This window comes from Leptodactylus fuscus, chromosome 2 (assembly GCF_031893055.1).
Source record: "Leptodactylus fuscus isolate aLepFus1 chromosome 2, aLepFus1.hap2, whole genome shotgun sequence".
Taxonomy (NCBI): Eukaryota; Metazoa; Chordata; class Amphibia; order Anura; family Leptodactylidae; genus Leptodactylus; species Leptodactylus fuscus.
The window spans coordinates 261,917,151-261,943,848 of NC_134266.1; the positions used below are offsets into that span (position 1 = coordinate 261,917,151).

The following is a 26,698-nucleotide window of genomic DNA, read 5'->3' on the forward strand; positions in this document are numbered from 1 at the left end:
TTTCCAGCAAGCAGGGCTGAAAGCTATTTCTGTTGGCTGCCCCCTAGTAAACAGAAGGTCACTATGGAGAGACCTGGCTGTGGGGAGAGCGACTGAGAATGTGTGTCCACCAGCATTCAGCTCATTTAGGTGGACATGCACATAGTTGTGCACTCTTAACACCAGGTGGCGCCATACTATGTAATAGATACAAACAGACAAGAAGGATAGTAAAGTGCAGTTGACCATACATTTCCAGGAGGGATAACAGAGGAACGGCACAATGTAGTTCTATAAACAGATGCCCCAGAATTAGTTTATAGCAGACAGGTGTACGCCATACAATTCTCTAGGAGACACTGAGCTGTGACTCCAGGCTTCTGTAATTCGATGTATAGAACTATATACAGCCTTGGCCTGTCTGTGCTCTAAGAATGTCTTAGAAAACGACGGCTCGCAGACAACAGACGATAAATAAATAATCAGCAGAAAGAGAATGAGTCGCCCTGTGCCCGCCGCGGAGTGACGGAACCCCCATTATTTATTAATAGGCCAGAATACAGACGCGCTGTCCATACGACGTCATGTGGTACGATGCAAAAGGGGAAAGAAAAAACAACCGTGTTAAAGGGGTATTCTCACCGCATTATATGAAGGCCTATGTCTTTATGGCAGTCCCACTGCTAACGTCAGTCACTGAAAGTCAGCTCCCCTACTCCGTCATTGGGATCGTCCTAGCTACATATCCTTTTCTCCATTTACCACAGTGGAGAGTCTGATGAAGACCCAATGAGCCAAAACGTTACCCTCTCTGTATTCCTATACTAAATATGGATCACTTTAAATAAAGTACTGTAATCTTCAACATCAAAGAGGAGTGCTGAAGTTCTTTCTTTTTAATTATAGTTGGATTGTGTCCCTACGAAATCCCCCAACTCAATACAATCCAAAGAGCCGCACACATCTGTACTTGTTGAAAAGTTCATAGAATTGGATGGAGAGAGCTGCAAACAGATGGCCACCGCTCCACTTAATGTGGCTATGAGACAGGGGTCAGACAGCCTCAGTTCTTAATCACTTCCGGAGTACCCATTGGGTATATATGTCTGGAAGGTGGCTGTCTAGTTCTGCAAGGACATACCGGTACGTTCAAGAAGAACTCAGAAACTGCACGATATCAAGAAGCTGCTGAAACAGGGAGCTGGCTGTAACTTCAGCCGGAGCTCTCAAAGAGAAGGCAGGGAGGGTTTATTACCTTCCCAGCCTTCTCAATGAGCGCTGTATACACTGCTATGGGCGTTGCTATGATGCGGCTGCCCTCTGACCTGGCGGTCAGGTGATCCACCGTGATCAGCGTCTTACAAGAGCTGCTGGGTCCTACAAGACCCAGATCAGCTCTATAAGTTATATACCAACGTGCAGGAGGCTGGATTTCTCCTGCAACTGGGGCTAAATGTACCAGCCTCAGTTACCCTTCGTTCAAAAAGGAGTGATAATATCCCCAGAACCTGGTCTAGAAGTCTCTCCTCTCTGCCAAACCAGACTAGTTTGGCTAGATCTCGCATCATAGCATTAAAGGGATTCTACCATTAAAGGGGCTCTATCATGCTGCTACAGCCCCACATATGCGTGAATAGCCTTTAAAAAGGCTATTCAGGCACCGTAAATGTTATATTAAACTACCCCCCCATTTTAAAATAAAACCCTAAAAAAGAATGTGATCTACTTACGGATTGTGAACTGTGGGCGGGCATTCAGGGTACGCCGTCTTCTTCTTCCACGCCTCTTCTTCCTCCGATGTCTTCCGGTCCCGTCTTCCTCCGGCGCTCGCGAACTGACACTGATATTAAAAAATGGCCTGGGTGCATGCGCAGTAGCATGCGGCTTCTACTACGGCTACTGCGCAGGCGCCGAGGCCATTTTTTTTAATCAGTGTCAGTCCGCGAGCGCCGGAGGAGGATGGGACCGGAGGACATCGGAGGAAGAGGAGGCGTGGATGAAGAAGAAGACACCCTGAATGCCCGCCCAGCGTGCACGATGCGTAAGTAAATAACATTCTTTTTTAGGGTTTTATTTTAAAACTAGGGGGTAGTTTAATATAACATTTACGGTGCCTGAATAGCCTTTTTAAAGGTCATTCACGCATATGTGGGGCTCTAGCAGCATGATTTTGCTGATAGAGCCCCTTTAAAACATTTTTTTTTGTGGATAAGACGTCGGAATAGCCTTTAGAAAGTCTATTCATCTCTTACCTTTAGACGTGGTCTCTGCTGCGCCGTTCCTTAGAAATACCGTTTTTTACCGGTATGCAAATGAGTTCTCCCGCAGCGATGAGGGCGTCCCCACCGCTGCCAGAGAAGTGTCTCCAAGCGCCGCCTCCTTCTTCGTCCGCAACGTCATCTTCAATGTTTTCCGGAGCAGGCTCGTAACTTCTAGCAGAGCAGAGCAGACTGCGCAGGCATACAGGTCACGGGAAAATGGCTGCTTGCACAGTATTGTTAGCGGCCATTTTCCCGTGGCCTGTGCACCTGCGCAGTCTGATCTACTAGGTTACGAGCCTGCGCCGGAAGAAGACATTGAACATGACGCGGCGGGCGAAGAAGGAGGCGGCGCTTGGAGACTCTTCTCTGGCAGCGGTGGGGACGCCCTCATTGCTGTTTGAGCGCTGGGGCCCGCTAGCAAGCAGAGTCACTGTTTTCCTATTTACATCTTGGAAAGCAGATTTGCATATTTTTCCCATAACCATATTTTGTAATATACGCTATTACCCTATCTAACTTCCTTCTTGTTGTAAAAAAAGCTGTAACATTCTCCTTGGCAACTCTAACTGTTACTAGGGAAAGTCCGTACATAGTTATATTGAGACTCTGCAGAGCTGAAGCATTTACCATAGGAGGGATGGTCTCTTAGGCTAAGGCCCCAGGGACCGGAAACGCTGTACTAAAGTGCTGCGGTTCTTCCCGCAGCGCTTTGAACAGAAAGTTGACGGAGTTTTCCTACGTGGACTTTCTCTTACCATTATATATACGAGAAAGCCGCTGGCATTTCCGTAGATATAATTAACATGCTGCGATTTCCAAAACCGCAACGATCTTTGCATCCCATCCACTTTGCAAGTACTGTAAAACGCCGTGTTTCTGGCCCCGGCCTTAAATGACTGTATCTTTGGTTTTATACTACCTACAAAAATAGTTATAGTATCATAAGAAAGCCGGGATTCTGAGATTGGGAATACCTCTTTATGACCACCTGCATTTATATCATGTAGGTCCCCCACATGCCACCAAAATGGTTCTGATTCATCAAGGCATAGACTGCACAAGATCTACGAAGGTGTCCGTGGTACTTGATACTCATTAAAGAGTCATGACACTCATCATGTATCTGGTCTCAATTAGATCCCACAGTCTTAAAGGGGTATTCCCATGGAACAAGTTTTTCCCCATCCATAGGATAACAGAAGTTTTGTCCCATGTTGTGAATGGAGTTGGTCAGGGAGTGCGCGCACTGCTCCGTTTATTTCAATGGGTACTCTCCGACCACCGCTCCATACTGAAAGGGTGAAGAAACTTTCCTTGTTCTGATTATTGAGTGTCTGACCGGTCAGACCTCGATTGATCTGCATGTTATACCATATCCTGGGAACAACGCTGCACCTCTATTGAGGTGAGGCAACAGCCTCAGGCGGCACTCCGGAGGGGCGGCAACTGAGGCAATTTTTAAAAAAAACTTTTTCCAACCTAAACACTGAAGAGTCCACCGTCACCCCTGTAACCTCTATTATGCACCACAGCGCCCCCCCCCCCCCCTTGCAACCTCTATTATGCCCCACAGTCTATTGTAACTTTGTGGGGCATAATATAGGCTGCAGGGGCCTCTGTGGGACATTATATATAGTGTTTGGTTTCGTGGAGAAGTGAGGAGTCAAATATTTATGTGTCGCAAACTTTACAGAGTCAAGTCACAGCTGGAAGAAGTGTTGATGGCGGTCCAAAGGGAAGAAACAGGAAATGTGGGAAGACGTCTCCTGTGAGTATTACTGCACAAAATATTACTGCACTGTATTTATTGTAATGTTACCGCTAGCACCCCCAACCCCCCACTGTCTGAGGCGGACAATCAAAAGATGAACAACACCACCCCAGACTCAATTGATCTTTTGATTGCCCGCCTCAGGCAGCAGAGAGGTTAGGTTCACCACTGCCTACGAAAACCCCTTTTAAAAAGGAGCTGTGAGTAAAATACAGCTAAAAAAAAAACAGTAGTGTGAACAAGGTCTTGCACTACAATGCTGCAGCATTTCCATTCTTGTATAAGACTTGGAGAAAGGATTGTTAACAAGCCGGGAACTAATTACATAAGGCTCTATTCACACTGTGTGTACGCTTACTGTAATGCGCCGGACAGCTGTAATGGGAAAAAGCAGAATGTTCGGGCGATATACGTGAAGGTTTTGTTGTAGGTAAATTCTATTCTGGCCGCGTTTCGTTCTATTTATCATCCATTCCACCCTGGGTACACAGCTTGACGCCGTAACAATGTCCAATCTAGGCACAAAGGAGTACGAGAAGATTACGTGGTTCAGGCGGCCAGGTGTCACAATGACCAGGAGAACACAAAGCCTGGTACGGGTCCATGTTATTACTGGGCTCGACTTAATCGGGCCACTGAAGGCGCTATTTATGGTTTTTATTCTGCACGCACTCCGGTAAGGGGGTGACGGCATTTTCCAAGCAAGAAATCTGCTTCTGCTTCATTACATGACCCGTCTATTAAAAGGTAACCGCGTGAGGATGAAGAACCTGTAGATAGCAGTATATTTAATAACACAGAGGTGGAAGCGTTTATTACATAATACGGAACATTTCTATCACACCATCAATATTAATGATGAGATCCTCCTCCATTCAGGTAGAAGTATCACAGATAATTGTGACCACCGGGAATGTGAGTGTGTAAGTCAATACTGAGTATAAGGCTGCGAATAAGTTACATGTATAGCCCGTGAGAGAGATTGGGGGTGGGCACCAAAACAGATGACCCCTGAGCAAATAGAGTACACTATGAGTCTCATTCTTTCAACAGAAGGTGCTAGTCACAGACTAACTCATTGATATACAAAAGAAATCCCTCACCATAAAGTTCCAAAATGAAAAGAATACCTAAGAGCCTAATCCTCCAGACAGTATAATACTCTCCAGTGACCCCCTTTTCCTAATGCCCTCAGTATAATGCTCTCCCCAATGCTCCACACAGTATAATGTTCTCAGTGCCCCCCACAGGATAATGCTCTTCCCAGTGCCCACCAAAGTATAATGTTCTCATCAGTGCCCCCCACAGTATAATGATCTCCTCAGTGCCCCATAGTATAATGCTCTCCCCAGCGCCCCCCACAGCATAATGCTCTCTTCAGTGCCCCCCCTAGTATAATGCTCTCCCCAGTGCCCCACATAGTATAATGCTCTCCCCAGTACCCCACAGTATAATGCTCTCCCCAGTGCCTCACACAGTATAATGCTCTCCTCAGTGCCCCCACAGTATAATGCTCTCCTCATCCCCAACGCCTCACAGTATAATGCTCTCGTCAGTGCCCCCCACAGTATAATGCTGTCCTCAGTGCCCCCACAGTATAATGCTTTCCCCAGTGCCCTCATAGTATAATGCTCTCCTAAGTGCCCCCACAGTATAATGCTCTCCTCAGTTCCACCACAGTATAGTGCTTTCTCCAGTGCCCCATAGTATAATGCTTTCCTCATACTCAATGCCCCACAGTATAATGCTCTCCTTAGTGCCCCCCACAGTATAATGCTCTCCCTATTGTCCCCTGTACATTATATTGCATCAAAAACTAAATGTGTGATTTAAGCCTCATGAAGTTCACTCCACAATACCTAGTAGCAGGGCCATCATGTGCCTACAGTAAGTCGATGCTTCTACCAGGAGTGGATCCAAAAAGAACAAAAAGTAATAAGAAAGAGGTCTCCATACTTTTCCATCAATAACTGTGTTTTACTATAAGGTCTCATGTGCAGGTCCGTGTACAGCGTAAAAAAACAGCATAGATGACACCCGGATGGGTTGTCACTTACCCATACATTGAAATGAATAGACCGAGGCGTAAAAACAGACAAGTCTAGGACTTACTCTATGTATTGTGGCTCTTCACTATGTTTTGGACACAGCTGGGAAAACTACAGCTAGATATTTGGGCCCATAGAAATGAACGTGTCCGTACCTGCAATTGATCATTTTATTGCCTAAAAACTGCAACAAAAACTGCACGTGTAAATACAGACTTATAAACCCCACATTCTCACTTGTTATTCCATAACATGTGACAAAGGTAAAACTAACCATTTAGTTAACGTCTACTTCAGTAGGTTGTCAGACCGGCTAGGAAAATATGTAATGGTGAAGTGAAATGGAAAGCTAATATCTCAAATGAATCATCTAGAGATGGAAACTTTCTATTCCATACTAAAATGTCTAAGAATCTAGAAGACACTTTTGCACTGTCACACCGGTGCCATTTTCTTGACTTATTTGTGGCTCCGAATTCGATGTTTCTGTTCTTTCTTGAATTAATATCTCATCGTAGCCTAATACCATCTCGGCCCTGTAAGAACACTCTTTAATAGAGAGTTTCATTCTTCCTATGTCTGCTCTATCTAGCTCTGGAGAAGAGCTCTAGAAGACAGACATCAAATTTTAGGTGACATCACTAATAAGAGAAAAATATCCCCTCTATGGTATAAGGGACCAGCCATTAACATCCGCTCCAACCCAAACCTCCCAACCAACAGTAGAGAGCAGCCAGCACAGGGAGCACCATGAGCCAGAACCAACCACAAATGGACTCCATGAAGAAAGATGTCATCTCAACCATGGACATCGCTACGTGATACAACTTCACGGGATGGGTTTGATGAGTATGCCACCACCACAGTCCATGCTACGGCCATAACCCCTATACTAGCTTGATAGTCCGCCAGGACAGGGAGGACACAGTTTAACCACCCAACATGTCATGTAACGTCTGAACAGGAATCTCAGTCTTGCGCCATAACACCATCTTGTACCTGTGAGGGCATTATTTGTTCCTATTTCCCATCCACCTTAGGATGCTAGCCATGGACTACCATGAGCTTAGACAGACATACACCGACAACACATGGCCAAGATGACCTGATAAAGAAGGTACGTGACACTTCTATGAATAGTTAGTCAATTTTTCTAAGGAAGAAATCAACCCCCCCCCCCCCCCCCCCCCAAACTTCAGAGACACACCACAAAGAAGTCCTCCCAACAATTCGTGAAATATCTGAGGAGGAGTCTCAGTCTTGTGTCATCAGTATCTCAGCCCCACCATGCAGCCATAACGTTTGCCAATCCTGCATTTCTCGATGGCTTTGCACCAACTCTCGATGTCCCCTGGATCGGTGCAATTGTTTTTAATAAAGCACGCAACGGACATTGCATTGTGTGTCTGTTTGTCACACGCTAAGCATGGAGAACAGAAAGAGGAGAAGAGAACTGAGAACCAAAATTGTCGAAAAATATCAACAATCTCAAGGTGACAAGTCCATCTCCGGAGAGCTTGAGGTTCCTTGGTCCATGATGCGCAACATAATCCAGAATTTTACACCCCATGGCGCTGTAGCTAATATCCCTGGGGACATGGACGGAAGAGAAAAACTGGTTGTAACGCAGGAAAGTCCTGATGATGGATAAGCAGCCCAAATGTAGTTCCAAAGAAATTCAGGCTTAGGGGGTATCAGTCTCGGTGCAAACAATCTGTCAACGTGAATTAAAGGTTAAGGCCGGATACCCAGGAGGACCCCACTGCTTGCCCAGATATTAAAAAAAAGCTACGCTGCAGATTATAGCCAAAATTAATCTGGGAAACGTCTTGTAGACAGATGAGCCCAAGACCTTTTTGGTAAAGCCCATCATTCTACTATTTACCAAGAATGGAATTGAGGCCTACAAAAAAGAAGACAACGCCAACAGTCAGACATGGTGGAGGTCATACACGAAACATTTACCGGCGATCAAATATTAATAATGATAATGCATTATGTCAGGTTTATTTAACCATCAATTTTTAACTACTAAGGGGACTGGACCCTATCTAGGGAGGTGCCCCCCTCCTCACTTCATTGTCTGGATGTATAATTTATCAGACGTGTAATGGACTGTGCAAGTATTTAAAGTCTTGGCGGCAAGTGGTCATATATTTATATCGTAAAAAGAACATGACTTTAGAGGGGATTTATGAGTTCGGGAAATTGATGTCCTAACCTTAGCAAAAAAAAGAAATGTGGTCTCTAATGTTTGGGGCCGTGTAGTCACCAGTCTGCTCTTATTAAAGGGTACCTGACTTTTCATGTGCAGGGTGCAGTGCGGTGCTGGATAGTCTGTTCTATGACCATACAAGCCTTCATTCCTGGTGTCCTATCAGTTCTTCAAGCTAATAGCCCCATTATGGCTGCAGCACATTTTACATTTGTTTCTGAGGCTGTGGGCAGTCTGCCCTCCCTTCCCTATCCATCATAACTACTACTGGGTTATTTACATGTAATTCTGCCAGCAGTAACTGTAAAATAGGAAACAAATAGTTGACAGAAGCCCAAGGGCATAATATAGGAGATCCAGGGACAATGAACTGCAAATACATCCAGGCATGATGCTACTAAAAATATCCCTGACACAGGAAATGAGCACTCTATGAGCACAGTCAGGAAAACGGTATGTGACTAATATCTCATTTGTAACTGCACAAGCAGCTAGAGGTAGATACATAGAAGAGTAGTACATCGTACATAGAAGACTTGTCTTACATTGTCAACTGTGAGATAGTGCAGTCCAGGGCACAGGGAAAGCAGTTTCCAGACATCTGTGGAGGATGTGAGGAGAATCATCTCCTCCCCTCTAGATTCAATTTATTAAAGAGAAAAGACCCTCCACTCACTTGTGAAGACATCTTACTTTATAATGATATCTATGGACAGATCTTCCCTACTAACAGGGAATGAACTGCAAATTAGGTAGAAGAGAGATTCATAGTAGCAGGAACTACTGAGTTTTTTCAGACAGAAAGAAACAATATTTTTAATTAATGTACATTACATTTTGGTCCAGAATCTCATGGGCTATTAAATGAGACTGATGTCTGAAAAGTTTTTAAAAGTATTCTTGCTTGCCATTCAAATGGTTTACCCAGGACCTCCTTCTTTTAATCCTTGGGGGCCCAGTAGCCAGACACTCATGAATCTCTCTCTTAACGCCTTTAAGGCTGAGTTCACACGGGGTATTTTGGTCAGGATTTTGAGGCCCTATACTCCTCAAAATCCTGACCAAAAAGATGGCTCCCATTGAAATAAATGGGAGCTGGTCAGTTCTTGTTTCCGAGAGCGGTTTGTTCTGGCTCCTGGAAAAAAGAACGGACATGTTCATTCTTCAGGTGGAGTCGCCTCGTGAATCCGAGTGCGCGACTGGATGCTGGTGCACCCCTTGTGACCCCGCCTAAGCATGCACTATCTAAGTCTGCTCTATGTAATCCTGTAATTAATTTTTTTTTTTTTTTATATAAGTTTAAAAAAAAAAATTTCCTCCCCTTCCCCAGTGCTGCGGTATGCTCTCAGCACTGTCGGGTCCTGCAGGCGCACACATGACCGCTGAGACCATTCACTGGACTCAGTGAAGGACAAAGGACATCACAGCAGGGGAGGAATTTACTTCAAGACAACGAAGCAGCAGGATCAGTGCGGGCTGGAAGGACACCGAAGCACCCGGGAGAGGTGAGTATGATTTTTTATTTTTTTCACCTCCCCTGGCCTATTTAAAAAATAACATTATTTCCCAGAAAACCTCTTTAATCCAAACCTATAGGCCTTCTGTTAGTTGCCCAGCACCCTGAAAGATAGCGACACGCAAAAAAACACATTTTCTCCTATGAACTCTCCCGACTACTTTCCTCTTTTCTACTCTTATCTTGTCTTTTAAGGTCATTTCTTCTACAGACGGCATTTTCCATGTAAAGGTATTGCCGGTAACACAAAATATTTCGTGCAATGAAATGGAAAATAAATAGTCCTGACTGTCATTATTCCAGATAACCTATAGGCAGGCCGGCAGCGCGGCAGAACGGTTGGGTAAAGCAGCGGGGTTCTGGGCTGAATAAAGTACAAACCGCAGGAAGCGAGTGTTTATTGTGCTACTTTATACATTATTACTGAGACCTCGGTTACGTGTTCACCTGAGGAGATTTTACACAGCAACCTGAAGAAAAGAATAAGTCATACACTCCTTCTACTCCGCATGTGGACAAAGAGCTCAGACTCTTACCATTCCGATACGACATGTCATACATCTGCTGGATACAATTCTTGCGCTGTTTCGTGTATACAACCCTTTTACAGATCAATATGTTTCTATGGTTACAGACTACAAACAGACCCAGGGTATAGTCTGACCCAGCAGTCATGATTCCATCAACTCTCTCAGTGTTGCCGCAGGATGACTAGGACACACTGACTGACGGAGATCAGAAAAAGCGGCTTCGAACATCCGAAATCCAGTACCAAGTCTTCATTGGCATCCTAAAAATTCAAGAACAATGCCCCCTACATAAAAGGTCCTAAGGGGTACTCACCTGCTCTGTGCTGGTTTCTGCTAAGTCACATGACAGGCTTAGTTCACATATGGGCGGATTTTGGCCATAGTCTGACGTGGGAAGTCGCGTCAGAATATGGCCAAAATCCGCCTGCCGCAACTTCCGACAGTCGTGGCACTCCGGTCTGGCATAGGCCCAAATGAATGGACCTAGTCCGAAGCATGCTGCCGCGAGGCGGATCCCGTGGCTGAGTCAGCCGCGGATTCCGCCTGAAGAAAGGGCAGCTCACTTCTTTTTTCCGCTAGCGACAACATGCGGCTGGCGGAAAAAAGAACACTAGCGGTCTCCATAGACCACCACTGTGAGGGGGTGGATTATGACGTGGATTCCGCGGTTTTTAGCAAAAAAAACGTGGCACAGTTTCCACCTCCCATTAACTTCTATTGCCTTCCTGAGGCGGAATCTGCCTCAAGAAAGGTCATGTTGCTAGCGGTCTCCATAGACCACCATTGTGAGGGGGTGGATTATGACGTGGATTCCACGCCACAAACCGCCCCCTCTGTGCCCGTGTGAACGGGCCCTAAGACTGGTGTAGATGTCCTTTATAATTCATGCCACTAAACTGGCGTGAACTCTAATAAATATATCGGCTGAGGGGCCCTTGTCCCACCTACAAGGGGGGTTGTGATGCACATATGGGACAGGAGAGGACCAGTTTTCTGGCGTACAGGGATTGATGAATTCCCCCCAGTAATTTTATTTAGTGTGACTGTGTCGATACCTGTCTTGCAGTTCTTAACATGAGCCATGGCCGACCTGGTGGTGATTCCCAAATCTTGCATAATGTGTTTAAGTCGCCGTCCCCGCTCTGCAACCACATTCGGGCCTTTTCCAGCAGACACCATACCTAAGACAATGCAGAGGGAAGAAAAGGAAGAAGATCATCATGTGGGATTCACTGGACACCATGGAACTATGTTCTCACCCACTATATTATATTAACCCCTTAATACTCATTTCCCTGACCAGAGAAAACTTTTCCTGTCGGGGCTCTTGGGGCAAATTTTAACCCTTTTGACATACATGTACATACAAGAAAAACTTGAGTGTCAAAATATGGTGACTTTTAGAAAAAAAAAAATTTTTTGCAAAGTTTTAGATTTTTGTTAAGGGGTTAAAATGTAAATGAAACTTTATAAATTTGGTATCCCTGGAATTGTACCGAAACATAGAATACAGATGACATGTCATTGTGACCTATAATATGCATATTTTCTCTAAATACCCCTCATTCTGAATTTTTTTTCCAGCTTTCCAGTACATTGTACAGAATAATAAATGGTAACATAATGAAGAACAATTTGTCCTGCAAAAATTAAGCCCTCCTATGGCTCGGACAACAGAAAAATAACAAAGTGATGGGGTTTGGAATGCGGGCATTAAAAAACGAAAATTGAAATATGTCATCGGCGGGAAGGGGTTAAAGGGATTGAATCCCATTTTTTTAACACTAACCCGTAGGAATAGCCTTAAGAAAGGCTATTCTTCTTCTACTTTAGATGTCTTCTCCGTGACGCCGTTTGGTAGAAATCCGGGTTTTCTTCAGTATGCAAATGAGTTTTCTTGCAGCACTGGGGGTGGTCCCCGGCGGTCAAACAGCACTGGGGGCGTCCCCAATGCCGCGAGAAAACTCTCCAGTGACGGCCTCGGTCTTCTTCTGGCATGCCTCTTTGCTATGTCTACTTCCAATAGTTTCTTCTGGACTTAAATGTCACGCATGCGCAATCAGAACTGCGCATGTCCGCGGCCATTTTCTTGTGGCCGCTTACGCAGTACGCTTGTGTAAGCGGCCACAAGAAAATGGCATCAACTGTGCAGTCGGCTCTGCCCAACATTTAAATCCAGAAGAAACCATTGGAACAAGAGGTCACACAGGGGACGCCCCTAACGTTTGAAGACATCTCAAGGTAGGGGAAGAAGGCTATTCCTACGTGTTAGTCTTAAAAAATGGGATTCTAATGAAAGGATCCCTTTAAATAGTGGAATCTGCCTGAAGATAAGCCATGTGGCTATCGGTCGCTCTAGCAGAAAACATCAGCTAGAGGAAAAAAATCTGCTACTGACCATTGAAATGAGCGGGAGGAAATTTTGATGAGGATTTTGAGGTGGTTTCTGTACATGTCAGGGTAATGGACGATTGGTTGAAATGTCACACGACAGTACTATGTACTTGGCTATGAAAAGGAATTTTTTCATGACTGAGTATACATTTGAGGGTAATTCACGTTCACGGATCCATAATAGATTTTACTCTATTGAGGGAACCATGAAAGCGGCCTGTTAGATGGATATACGTTATTTAAGGGATTACTTGTATAGATCATTAAAACAAATGGTTGTGTGTATAGATCCATTATATTGTATCGAGCCGTGTACTGGCAGTTAATAAAAGCCATGAAACCCGTTGTGTCCGGTTAACAAAATAGTTTTGTCGCGGACAAACAGAAAACGCATACGGGTGGTCACTTTGCAAACCCATTCAAGTGAATGGGTTTGAAAACCGACCATCGGGTTTCCGTCCCCTGTCCAGTTTCTCGGGGCGGAAGACGGAAACCTGCCAGATAGGCTAAACTGGTGTGAACCCGCCCTACGACGCATTTCAAGGGGTGCTGATTCTTATTAATGAGACCCAGAGGGTGTACGAAGACCTACTTGTAGTAGAGGGATGCAAGGTCCAATTGAATGGAACTTCGTGGTCGTAGGGTCCCAACCCAGTATATAGTATTAAATGGAACGACACACTTCAGGTATGCGAAGTAACGTAAATTTATTCTGTAGAGCAGAGTAAAATGTTTTTCGGCACCTCAGTGCCTTCATCAGACTCTTCAAATTGTCTAGAGAGAATTTAGGGTATTCCTGGATGAGTACACAAAGATCCCTCCGCTCAGGAAGCCCGCAGGGTCCGCTGTAGATAGGTAGTAATAATATAATATAATTGATGGTAATAATGGCACGCCAAAAAGACAAATAGGCTGTCCGGAAAAGAGAGAGTGGCGGCCAGTACTATGGTCTATGGACGGCTACTGTCAGGAGGGGCGTTCCTCACAGCCCAACTAGACTATCAGGAACTCCCTTCTGACAGTGGCCTGAGATTGTTGCCCTTATAATGACAAGGATATCTCCAGCCTGGTAACAGGAAAGTCAACAGTGCCCTGAATTCAGCGCATTGTCGGCTTTCTACCAGTATTAAAACCCGCATGTGCCCGAGGACATGAAAGGTCCTTCTTAATTTAGCCTAATTTTATATTCTGGTTTTTACCTGGATACTCCATAGCAACAAAATTTGCACATTTGCTGGACCCTGCCTATTATCAATGCACATTATCATTGGCTTTGGACTATGAAATCTTCTGGCATAAAAAAGACTCTACACGCCAAGTAAAGGTGCAAAAGACAAAGTGCGCGCTGCGGTTTTTCATCCTTCTGCTTGGTAATTGACCTGCAATGGAGGAAAAACAATTGGAGATGGGACCACTACCTAATTTGTTCCTGTCTGTTCCGAGTTCATCCCCAGACTAGTAAGCGGACGCGCGATACGACTGAACTGTCTGGAGAGAGATTTCGCTCAGACAACATAAACAACAGGACGGTCTTAAAAAAATGAAACTGCCGACCTGAAGAACATTTTCTCCTCCCGTAGGTGAACCGCAGCATCACTCAGGGCAATATTAATCAGTGAGGAGCATATTATACCTATGGCAAGCCCCCGTCCCGTCCCCTGACAGCGCCAATTTATGGCCGCCGGAGCCCCTCATATAAAGAAAAAAAAAAAAAGCCCTCTGGATGAGGAAAAAATATGACCCGGGAAGAAGCTGCTATAAAGAGATGAATGGTTGTATTAAAGCATAGACAAGTCTCTGGAAATAAATACAATAATATGGGAGCGCCAGATGCAATTTCCCTTTCCAGACACTTTGATTTTCCTTGGGCACCTAAAGAAGAATGAGATCTAAACTAATAAAAAAAATATCCCTCAATAAGAACTGCACAAGAAGCAGATAATGGGGTAATAGTAAAAATATATATATAAAAAAACATATTTTATAGTGAAAATATTAAAGTATAAAGTCGTCAGAGTGCATTAAATAAAACTATAAGGCGCCATAAATGATCAATAAATCGTTATTAAAAGTCATTATCTTAAGTACACTGAGATAGGGGCCCCCACGTATCATATGCCATTAATACTGGGGTAGTCTTATCATACAGGAGATAAGCTGAGCTCTGTGATATATAGGGTTATATGATAGAGGAGAGAAGCTGAGCTCGGTGATATATAGGGTTATATGATAGAGGAGAGAAGCTGAGCTCTGTGATATATAGGTTATATGATAGAGGAGAGAAGCTGAGCTCGGTGATATATAGCGTTATATGATAGAGGAGAGAAGCTCAGCTGTGTGATATATAGGGTTATATGATAGAAGAGAGAAGCTGAGCTTTGTGATCTATAGGGTTATATGATAGAGGAGAGAAGCTGAGCTCTGTGATATATAGTGTTATATGATAGAGGAGAGAAGCTGAGCTCTGCGATATATAGGGTTATATGATAGAGGAGAGAAGCTGAGCTCTGTGATATATAGGGTTATATGATAGAGGAGAGAAGCTGAGCTCTGTGATATATAGGGTTATATGATAGAGGGAGAGAAGCTGAGCTCTGTGATATATAGGGTTATATGATAGAGGAGAGAAGCTGAGCTATGTGATGTATAGGGTTATATGATAGAGGAGAAAAGCTGAGCTCTGTGATATATAGGGTTATATGATAGAGGGAGAGAAGCTGAGCTCTGTGATATATAGGGTTATATGATAGAGGAGAGAAGCTGAGCTATGTGATATATAGGGTTATATGATAGAGGAGAGAAGCTGAGCTACGTGATATATAGGTTATATGATAGAGGAGAGAAGCTGAGCTCTGTGATATATAGGGTTATATGATAGAGGAGAGAAGCTGAGCTACGTGATATATAGGTTATATGATAGAGGAGAGAAGCTGAGCTCTGTGATATATAGGGTTATATGATAGAGGAGAGAAGCTGAGCTGTGTGATATATAGGGTTATATGATAGAGGGAGAGAAGCTGAGCTCTGTGATATATAGGGGTATATGATAGAGGAGAGAAGCTGTACTGTGTGATATATAGGGTTATATGATAAAGAAGAGAAGCTGAGCTCTGTGATATATAGGGTTATATGATAGAGGAGAGAAGCTGAGCTCTGTGATATATAGGTTATATGATAGAGGAGAGAAGCTGAGCTCTGTGATATATAGGATTATATGATAGAGGAGAGAAGCTGAGCTCTGTGATATATAGGGTTATATTATCTTGAGCAGAGTTAATCCTGACAGGACTCCTAGGAGAGAATAAGAGAGTCCTGATTACCCCACCCAGGTACAGTGATTGGCATTGAGAATCTTGTTAACCCCTCCCGCACGGCGATTGAATGACTTCTCCCTATTGATGTGTCTATCATTCTATATCAGGGGTAGGGAACGTACGGCTCTCCAGCTGTTGCAAAACTACAACTCCCAGCATGCATACTGGCTCTGCTGTTCTGGGAACTCCCATGGAAGTGAATGGAGCATGATGGGAGTTGTAGTTTCACAGCAGCTGGAGAGCCGAAGGTTCCCTACCCCTGTTCTATATCACTGATGTGTCTACACTGTAGTCTGTCATTCATGGTGTATGGGAGGTGTTATCCGGACTCTCACAGTCTGTCCTAGGAGTCCTGTCTGGGTTTACTTTGTTCTTTACTCAGAAATTTTGTTCCGAACCACCAACACACTGCCAACTTCTCCCACTGACCAGACTTATGTATGGGTACTGGCGGCTCCGTTTCATCACTCATTTTGGGCATTGTATGATGGTGTCATTTATATTATGGTCACCGGCTAGAAACAAGTACTTAGGCAGAGTCCACAGACAAGGAGAAGTTTGCCGCCCTGCAGACATTTCTCTCCCGTTTCCCTCCATGATATAATAAGATCTAGTGTCACTCTGAAGGTAAAATCAATTTCATTCTCAAACATTCTTCACCATAATAAACATCATCTATATTTATGTGATATTTTCCTCGTTCTGAGATTCTAAGATGAAAGACTTATATTTTCTGGCTTTTTTTCCGCTGGGGACGGCGCCAGGTTCAGAATTTTAATCCCCCGTAGTCATTATTCTCGGAGTGCTTTAGAAGTAACGTGTGGCACAGAAAGAAAGACACTGCTCAGGTACTGAACCTGAGGTGATTTGGCTCTGACATGCCGTGTCGGTAGTATTTATGGGAACGCAGGCGATTCATTGTCTGAGGATTAGTCTCAAGTCACCATGTGCATCACTGATAGAGCAGATTGGGTTTAATAGAAAGCATGCATCCAAAATACCTGCATGGCTACCCCCCTGCAGCCAGGGCATTGCAGACATCTTGTAGATTTAGAGAATGAAAGTCTACTGTTAAAGATACAGACTGTCCCAGCAAAGGAGAAACAGATTGTTACAAGGAGAAGTACCATCTTAAGTGGACACGCCTAAGAAATGCACTTCCAGCATCGGGAAGAAGTGATTGCCTGTTCTTCATTAGGAAACTGCCAGTTACCCAGTTTGTAAACTGTGATGTCCCCCCCCCCCCATCCCCTGCACTGACCATCAAGGGCGCGTCATTCACCATCCCCTGCACTGACCATCAAGGCCGCATCATCAACCATCCCCTGCACTGACCATCAAGGGTGCGTCATCCACCATCCCCTGCACTGACCATCAAGGCCACATCATCAACCATCCCCTGCACTGACCATCAAGGGCGCGTCATTCACCATCCCCTGCACTGACCATCAAGGGCACTCCAACCACCATCCCCCGCACTGACCATCAAGGGTGCGTCATCCACCATCCCCTACACTGACCATCAAGAGCACTCAAACCACCATCCCCTGCACTGACCATTAATGGCACTCCAACCACCATCCCCTGCACTGACCATCAAGTGCACTCCAACCACCATCCCCTGCACTGACCATCAAGAGCACTCCAACCACCATCCCCTGCACTGACCATCAAGTGCACTCCAACCACCATCCCCTGCACTTACCATCAAGGGCACTCCAACCACCATCTCCTGCACTGACCCACCAAGGGCATTCCCACCACCATCCCCTGCACTGACCATCAAAGGCGCGTTATCCACCATCCCCCGCACTGACCATCAATGGCACTCCAACCACCATCCCCCGCACTGACCATCAATGGCACTCCAACCACCATCCCCCGCACTGACCATCAATGGCACTCCAACCACCATCCCCTACACTGACCATCAAGGGAGCGTCATCCACCATCCCCTGCACTGACCACCAAAAGCACTCCAACCACCATCCCCTGCATTGACCTCCAAGGGTACTCCAACCACCATCAGGTTAATGGAGATTTTACTGGCTGGACTCCTGCTTCGACTCTGACTCCTTCACAAGTGTCTGGCAGGCTCGGTCAGCCAGAGGCAGTAAAACTCTCAGTCACTCAGATACATAGTTACTTTGAAAGTAACTATGCAAAAAGCTATAGATCTAACCATACAATATTATTAATTGTATAATGTCATTAAAAAATTTAAAAATAATTTATTATGAAGCCAGAGTCAATAACTTTTTTCCTGACTTCATGACTCTATGACTCCACAGCTTGCTTAGGATGTGTCCCTGGGGAAACTCTACAACCACCATCACACAACCTGCAGACCCCCTCAGTACTGCACCAGCCATTAAGAAGAAGATCTAGTAGAGATCCTTTCCACCATGACCACCATTACTACTTGTCCTAATCTCTTGGCCTCCCTCCAAATGGGTTCCATTCACTGAACCAAAGCTAAAGCCCCATGCAGTGAATCAATGCCAAAAAACAGTGCAGAAATAAATGTCAGCGACAGAAACACATCACGTTTTCATGGAAAGTCTGCAGAGGAAAACTTTCTGCCCCTAATATACCTATACAGAATACTCCAGCTTCCATATACCAGTTGACTTGCTGCGATTTAGAAAAATGCAGAAGTTTTTGAAATTTCAGCAATGTGTGGCTGGGAAATAGTCAGAATCCCATGCACTATGCAGGTACTGTAAAATGTAGCATTTTTGTGCAACGTTTCTGCCTGCATTTTCGCAACGTGGGGCCCCAGCATACAGGAGTATCCTCTTTTCCTTTGTCACACTGGTATACATCATATATAATTTTTTCCTGTGCTGAAATGCGCTGTTGACCACAATTTTACACAGTCCAGTCATATTAATGTGACCACCGCCTACTTTTGATGTCAACGTTAAATAACCAATGGCAGAAGGCACGTGTCATCAGCCATCTGGGTGCACTCATCATTGTGGAAGGCACGATGGATCAGCACAAGTATGCATCTATCCTTGCGGACCATGTTCACCCCTACATGTGAAATGTTTTCCCTCAGGATGATGGCATCTACCAGCAGGACAATGCGACGTGTCATAAAGCTTACAGTGTACGTGCGTGGTTCGAGGAGCACCAGGATGAGTTTACCGTACTCCCTTGGCCAGCAAATTCCCCAGACCTGAACCCAATGGAGAATCTGTGGGACCACCTCGATCGGGTTGTTTGCGCCATGGATGCTCAACCGCGTAACCTAGCGCAGCTGGCCACGGCACTGGAGTCGGCATGGCTCAATATCCCAGTGATCATAACATCCCCTCTCTTCCTGCACGTCTCCTAGCGGTCCGCTCTGCCAAAGGGGGTTATTCTGGATTTTGACAGGTGGTCACATTAATGTGACTGGACTGTGCTGAAATGCGTTGTCATCCACACTTTTATAAACAGGCACAAAAACCACATAACACACAACTTTTTATTCAGATAGGTTATTGTCTGTACAGTTTGCCTATATACAGACAGAGCCCTACTGTTGGAGCCTTCTGTCAGGCGTATACATTTGGAAAAAACCTTGACATATACACTTATGGCGTGATGTGAACAGAGACTAAAAAACTGCAATGTTTTCTTTTTTTATTAAGTTTTTCTTTAAAGTTGAACCTATTCCCAGGTGCCGACTTTTGACTGCCAATAAAGCCAATCCTTCACACTCCGAGGAGAATGCATTAAACCCACCTGAACAGATCGCTCGGGAGCCAATGCTTGTTCTAATTGTTAATAGCAGATGTGCTGTATTCTTATCAAATCGTATCCTGCGGTCCTGTCACGGCAGAATATTGAAGGGGCGCTCGGCTCTGCGGGATCCAGCTTCACTCTTCATCTGCGGGAGTCGATGAGTGACACGTAGACAAGGAACCTGAGGTTTCCAAACTCCCCAATACAGCTGCGACCCTTTGTTCTCGTGCCGGTGTATGGCACGCTTTGTATTTTACACTTGGAGCTACTTCTCATAAGGCGACGTCTTCTTCCTTTCTATATTGTGCTGCATGCTAAATGAAGCGCACCTCAGCCTCTTAGTTCGGTGCGGACCATCGGGTATTTTATGTGCTTTCAAAAAACGTTCTTCGTTTCGAGTTTCCAAATGACGAGAGAACATCAAAAAAAAAACAAAAAACAGCCGTCATCCTTCTCAGAGTGAGGATCTTGACAGCGCCGATATATAACTCATGTCACCCAACTACAAACTGATTACATCTAAAATGTGTGAATGTTGGCTCTGCTCCCCGGGTAAATCACTTATCTGACACCGCGTAGAAATAAAACACAAGGAACCATATTAGGAACGGGAACACTACAGTACCCCGGGCCAGTCAGCGCTGATCAGTTCAGTAAAGAGGATTAAAGGGAGTCTGTCACCTCCAAAATGCCTTCAAAACCAATACTAGTGTCACCGCTGTCTGTAAGCAAATCTGACAGTCCTCGCCCCCAGCACACAGGAAACTGATCTGCATATACATAAAAAGATGAATATGTCTGGGTTGTACTCAATAAGCTATGGGACAGGCGGTGGGTACGGAACGTACTCAGACCCCTTCACATTTTTCACTTTGTTTCATTGCATCCGTTCGCTAAAAGCAAAAAAGTTCATTTTATTTCTCATTAATGTGCGCTCAGTTGACAGAAATAAAACAGAAATGTAGATATTTTTGCAAATTTATTAAAAAAGAGAAACCGAAATCTCACAGGGTCATAAGTGTTCAGAGCCTTTGCTCAGTGTTGAGAATTTGCCCCCTTTTGAGCCTTCTTGGGAATGATGCAACAAGTTTTTCCCATCTGGATTTGGGGATCCTCAGCCGTTCTTCCTTGCAGTTCCTCTTCAGTTTCGTCAGGTTGGATGGTGAACGTTGGTGGACGCCATCTTCAGGTCTCTCCAGAGATGCTCCATTGGGTTGAGGTCAGGGCTCAAGAATGGTCACAGAGTTGTTCCGAAGCCGCTCCTTTGTTATTTTAGCTGTGTGCTTAGAGTCACTGTCTTGTTGGAAGATGAACCTTCGGCCCGGTCTGAGGTCCAGAGCACCCGGGAAGAGGTTTTCTTCCAGGATATCTCTGTACTTGGCCACATTCATCTTTCCTTCAATTGCAACCAGTCGTCCTGCCCCTGTCCCATAGCATGACGCTGCCACCACCATGTTTCACTGTTGCGATTGTATTGGGCAGGTGATGAGCAATGCCTGGTTTTCTGCACACAGTTCACAATCTACTTTCTTGCCCGCATGATTCTTACGGGCAGCGCGTGGCAAGCACCCGGACCCCATTATAGTCTATGGGGTCCGTGTGCTTTTACTGCACACTAATTGCAGTTGTGTTCCGGGGTCCCCATGCGGACTCCCCCAGACGGAATACCAATGCAAATGTGAACGAAGGGTAATACATTATAGTACATAGGTAGTCTAATGTATTATGTAAGCCTAACAAACTATACTAAAAACTAAAAAATAGTAAATAAAAAATTTAACATCGAGTATTGCTGTGTCCATTGTGACTCGTCAATACCAAAATATTATGCCACAACTGCAATTTTTTCTCGGATGCCAAAAAAAAAAGTGTTTATGTTCCCCAAATGGCATCGATTAAAAACGTCAGGTCTTCTTACAAAAAAAATAATGACGTTAAAGTTAGGTTTTGTTAAAGTTAGGTTTTGGAGAGTGTCGAGGGCCTTTACATTGCAGTAAGTAAAACATTTTTTTCAAAAAGTATACAAATCTGGTATGAATGTGACCATATCAATCCACTGAATATATTTATCAGATTATTTCAGCCACACACAATTCATCGCATAAAAAGGCAATGGCAGTGTTGCTGTTTCTGCTATTCCTTCCCAGAAAGAGTTTTAAAAAAAAAGTTGAGCGACCTATCTACCCTAATATAGTGTCATTAAATACTACAACTTGTCTTGCAAAAACCAAACCCTCATACAGTTAGGCTAAGTCCACACGGAGATTTTTGGTCAGAAAAGTCCTGCATGTAGGTTTATGTCTGCTGGAATAAAATGGACTTGGTAACAAAAGCTCTATAGATGTATAAGGGGGCATTCACACGGAGTAACGCCGGGCGTGTATTACAGCCGTACACGCTGGCGTTACGGCACACTGCCGAACACTTCCCATTCACTTCAATGGGAGCGCTCGTAACAGCGGCGTTTACGAGCACCCCCATTGAAGTCAATGGGAAGTGTTCGGCAATCTGCCGTAACGCCGGCGTGTACGGCTGTAATACACGCCCGGCGTTACTCCGTGTGAATGTCCCCTAAGATGTACAGAACATAGACAATCGCAAAAAAGAAAAAAAAATTGGGATTTGTGTACACTAATTCCCACAATTTTTTTTTGTTTTTGAAAAAACCGGACTTGGGTGTAAATGGACACAAGATAAAATCCCAATTGAAATGAATGGAAATTTTAATAGATTTCTGACGGTTCAGCTAGGGTCCATTGAAAAAATCTTGTAACGGACAATAGCAACGGACATGGCTGACGGTCATCACGGTAGTTAATGTTTTGGCTATTGGTATGGGAAGATGGAAAAACACCAAAACTTTTTGGTCATTAAAGGGGCTCTATCAGCAAAATTATGCTGTACAAGCCCCACATATGTGTGAATAGTCTTTAAAAAGGCTCTTCAGGCACCGCTAATCTTATTTTACCCCCCGTCCCGTTTTAAAATGAAACCATAAAAACATATATGTAATTCATACCTGAACGTGCACCCTGGGCGGTGATGCACAATCCGACGTCATCTTCTGGCACGCCTACCTCTTCTTTCGGCGACGCCCTCCGGTCCTGGTTCTTCCCCGGTTTCATCGTCCTTTTCTCCCGGCCGGATTGGTTGAAATGTGGCGCATGCGCAGTAGCGCTCCCTCCCTCAATGGGATACTGAGCATGCTCAGTTCCCCTTAGAACTATGCGAGCGTACTGCATGCACAGTACGCTCGCGATCTGCCATTGAGAAAAATGGCGTCGGAGCCTGCACAGTGCTAAAGCGCACGCGCCGGATTTGAACCAATCCCACCGAAAGAATAGAACGATTAAGCCGGGGAAGAGGCAGGACCGAAGGGCGTCGCTGAAAGAAGAGGAAGGTGTGTTAGAAGATGACATCTGACCATGCATCACCGCCCAGCGTGCACGATAGGTATGATTTACATATATGTTTTTATGGTTTTATTTTAAAACGGGACGGGGGTTTAAAATAAGATTAGCGGTGCTTGAAGAGCCTTTTTAAAGGCTATTCACGCATATGTGGGGCTCATACAGCATCATTTTGCTGATAGGGCCCCTTGAAAGGGATTTCCTGGCAGCAGTTTCAGTTTGCTGAAACCAAAATACTTCAAGGAGGATGCAGGATGGGTCATGAATATCGGATCAGTGGGGGGTCTGACTTCTGAACCAATATATCAGGGGTAGGGAACGTACGGCTCTCCAGCTGTTGCAAAACTACAACTCCCAGCATGCATACTTGCTCTGCTGTTCTGGGAACTCCCATGGAAGTGAATGGAGCATGATGGGAGTTGTAGTTTCACAGCAGCTCGAGAGCCGAAGGTTCCCTACCCCTGCACTATATGAAGGGGAAGCGGTGTCTAGGTGAGAACTGCAACTTCTTAAAGGGATCCTATCATTAAAACTTAATTTTTTCTGCCTACCACGTAGGAATAGCCTTAAGAAAGGCTATTCTTCTCCTACCTTTAAATGTCTTCTCTGCCGTTCTGTAGAAATCCCGTTTTTTGTCGGTATGCAAATGAGTTCTCTCGCAGCACTGGGGGCGGTCCCCAGCGATAAAACAGAACTGGGGGCATCCCCAATGCTGCGAGAGAACTCTCCAGCGCCACCTCCATCTTCTTCAGGAACGTCCTCTTCACGCGTCTTCTTCTTCTTACAATACTGTGTAAGCAGCCATTTTCTTGCAGCCGGCGGGCATGCGCAGTCGGCTTTGCCCTAGGCCTAGAAGTCTGAAGCCTGCGTCAGAAGAAGACGCGTGAAGAGGACGTTCCTGAAGAAGATGGAGGTGGCGCTGGAGAGTTCTCTCGCAACATTGGAGACGCCCCCCGTGCTGTTTGAGTGCTGGGGACCGCCCCCAGTGCTGCGAGAGAACTCATTTGCATACCGACGAAAACTGGGATTTCGGGCGAACGGCAGCGCTGAGAAGACAACGAAAGATAGGAGAAGAATAGCCTTTCTTAAGGCTATTCTGACATGTTAGTGAGAAAAAATTGAGTTTTAATAATAGGATCCCTTTAACTGTTTACCAAGCACAGCATTGTATATTGTACAGTGGCTTTGCCTGGTATTGCAGCTCAATTTCTATCTCCTGTAAAGGATGGAGCTGCAGCATGCCCATGTGACCAATGAACCCGAGACTTCAATAAACAGTTAATCATAAGACCTCTGATATCCCCTTTTACCCCTCGATCTTATCCTGATGACCTATTCTAAGGATGGGTCATGACATCACATATTTTCATGCCAAAAGTACATAGTAAGGGTGCATGCACACTACGTAACGCCGGGCGTGTATGAGAGCCGTACACGCCGGCGTTACAGCAGGGCTGCCGAACACTTCCCATTCACTTCAATGGGAGCGCTCGTAAACGCCGCTGTTACGAGCACTCCCATTGAAGTGAATGGGAAGTGTTCGGCAGTCTGCTGTAATGCCGGCGTGTACGGCTCTCATACACGCCCGGCGTTACGTAGTGTGCATGCACCCTAATAGTGGGCATACATACATGTGGTGCTGCTATCCTCCTTGCTGCTGCCATGACTGCTGTCCCTGGCAGATCCATTATCATCTCGAAAGTAACCCTGGGAAAAACAAAAGATGCAAAAAGGAGGTCAAAAACAATAATATTAAAAAATAAAATAGCAAAATGGTGCTAAATCTGCAAAAGCAAGTCATTGGGGGAGATCTACTAGTGAAAATGCACCAAAATCATGTCCCAATTGTACTTTTTACCACATTTATTAATAGCTTTAGGCAATTTTTTTACCTTATCTGACAAGGGGGCGCGAAAGGGTAAGGCTTGTTGGAAAGGGGAGTGACTTAAAACGTCACAGTTCACCAAAATCTGCCGCAAGGTAAGCCAAAAAACAGGTGGTGTAAGGCAAGGCCAAATCTGGGTCGGAGTCTCTGTTCAATTACCCCGATGCAGTGTCCGTCTAAAATCACTGGATGGAAAAGTCCTACAAATTTGACTCCAGTTAAAAAGAACGGAGATCCCATGGACACCTAACAGCCTCCATTATGGTGAATGGGGTCCCTCAGGCTCCATTGGTGTCTGGTATTTTACCAGTCCATTGTCTGTTCTTCAGGTCCTCTGACGGATCAGAACAATGGACACCTGGCTTCATATCCTATCCACATACATCACTGCACCTCCAGCTGCGGTAAAGAAGAATATGGATGTTTTTGTTCTCGGTAATGCAGGGGGAGGGATGGGCGAGTACAGGACCAGGTATGTCGGGGGTCCTAGAGTCCAAGCAAGATGAGTGCAAAAATACCAATAAGATGACGTTCACACCTGCACGTCCATTGTTCTGATCTGTCAGGGGTAAGACACTAAAACAGCAGTGTCCAATGGACTCCACTGACTACAATGAGGTCTGTCAGGTGAAACCGTTGGATGAAACAGTCAGACGTGTTGGATGTGAATACACCTGAGGGTAAGTTCAGATGGGGTTTTTTGGACCGGAGCCTGAGGCAGAGGCCACCTCAGGTTTCGGTCCAAGAAACAGGCAGCCGTGACTGAAAGCCGATGAATGGGCCTAGTCTGGAGGAGGGAGTATCTTCAGGCTGAATTGTGAGGCGAAAAGGCCAGAAGGATGGGCATGTCGCTTCTTTTTCCGGGAGTCAGAAAAAGCTCCTGAGCGACTCCCAGTGATTTCAATGGAAGCCGTCTTTTTGGTCAGGATTTTGAGGCGATTACGGCCTGAAAATCCTGACCAAAAAACTCTGTGTGAACTTACCCTGAGACTGAGTTCACATGGTTTTTTTTGGTCAGGAATCCGCCTCAAAATTAGCCTACAAAAAAAGCCTTCTAATAGCTGATTTTGAGGCGGATTCCGCCTGTCTTTTTCTTGACGGGTGATTTGTGAGATGTATTAATGGCTTTGCTAAAGAGGTTCTATACATGCTGGAGCTTGTAGTCCAAAAAAGGCCACAAGACAAAAAAGGCCACCAAGACCTTATGGCAGAACAAATGTAATAATAAGGCCTTGATTCTAGGTTGAGCGACATCATTTCAGTATCTATGTCCATACGCTGCGACATACCTGGCGAGGTGATCCACCAGAGGAGCTGTGACCAGCATCGGAAAACTTTCTCTTTGGAGGTCGTCCGGTCATTTTGGCTGTAAAGGAGCAAAGTATTAATGTCAAGATCTTTCTGATTTCCATCACTTATATCTAAGTTCTTAGGAGACCTGTAAATGTACGTCTGATATATGACAAATAAGTACGGGTTCACACCTGCGCCTGTGCCCACTTTAAGCAATCCTGCTGGGTTTCCATCTACTGCCCCGAGAAACTGGACAGGGGATGGAAATACGGCAGCCAGTTTTCAAACCCATACACTTGAATGGGTTTGCAGTGACCATTTTTTTGTGGCCGCTTACGCGAGCAGGC

At 45.0% G+C, this 26,698-nt stretch overlaps 1 protein-coding gene across 1 annotated transcript in view; it reads right to left on the minus strand.

Annotated features, from left to right (window-relative positions):
- Positions 1-26,419, minus strand: part of PIWIL4 (piwi like RNA-mediated gene silencing 4) — an 80,229-nt gene extending 53,810 nt beyond the window's left edge. Inside the window, exons 1-3 of the mRNA XM_075266122.1 lie at positions 26,348-26,419; positions 24,805-24,880; positions 11,376-11,501 (exon numbers count right to left, since the gene is read on the minus strand). Coding sequence (XP_075122223.1) covers positions 11,376-11,501; positions 24,805-24,880; positions 26,348-26,419 — 274 coding nt within the window. The remainder of the gene's footprint in view (positions 1-11,375; positions 11,502-24,804; positions 24,881-26,347) is intronic.
- Positions 26,420-26,698: the final 279 nt, after the last annotated feature.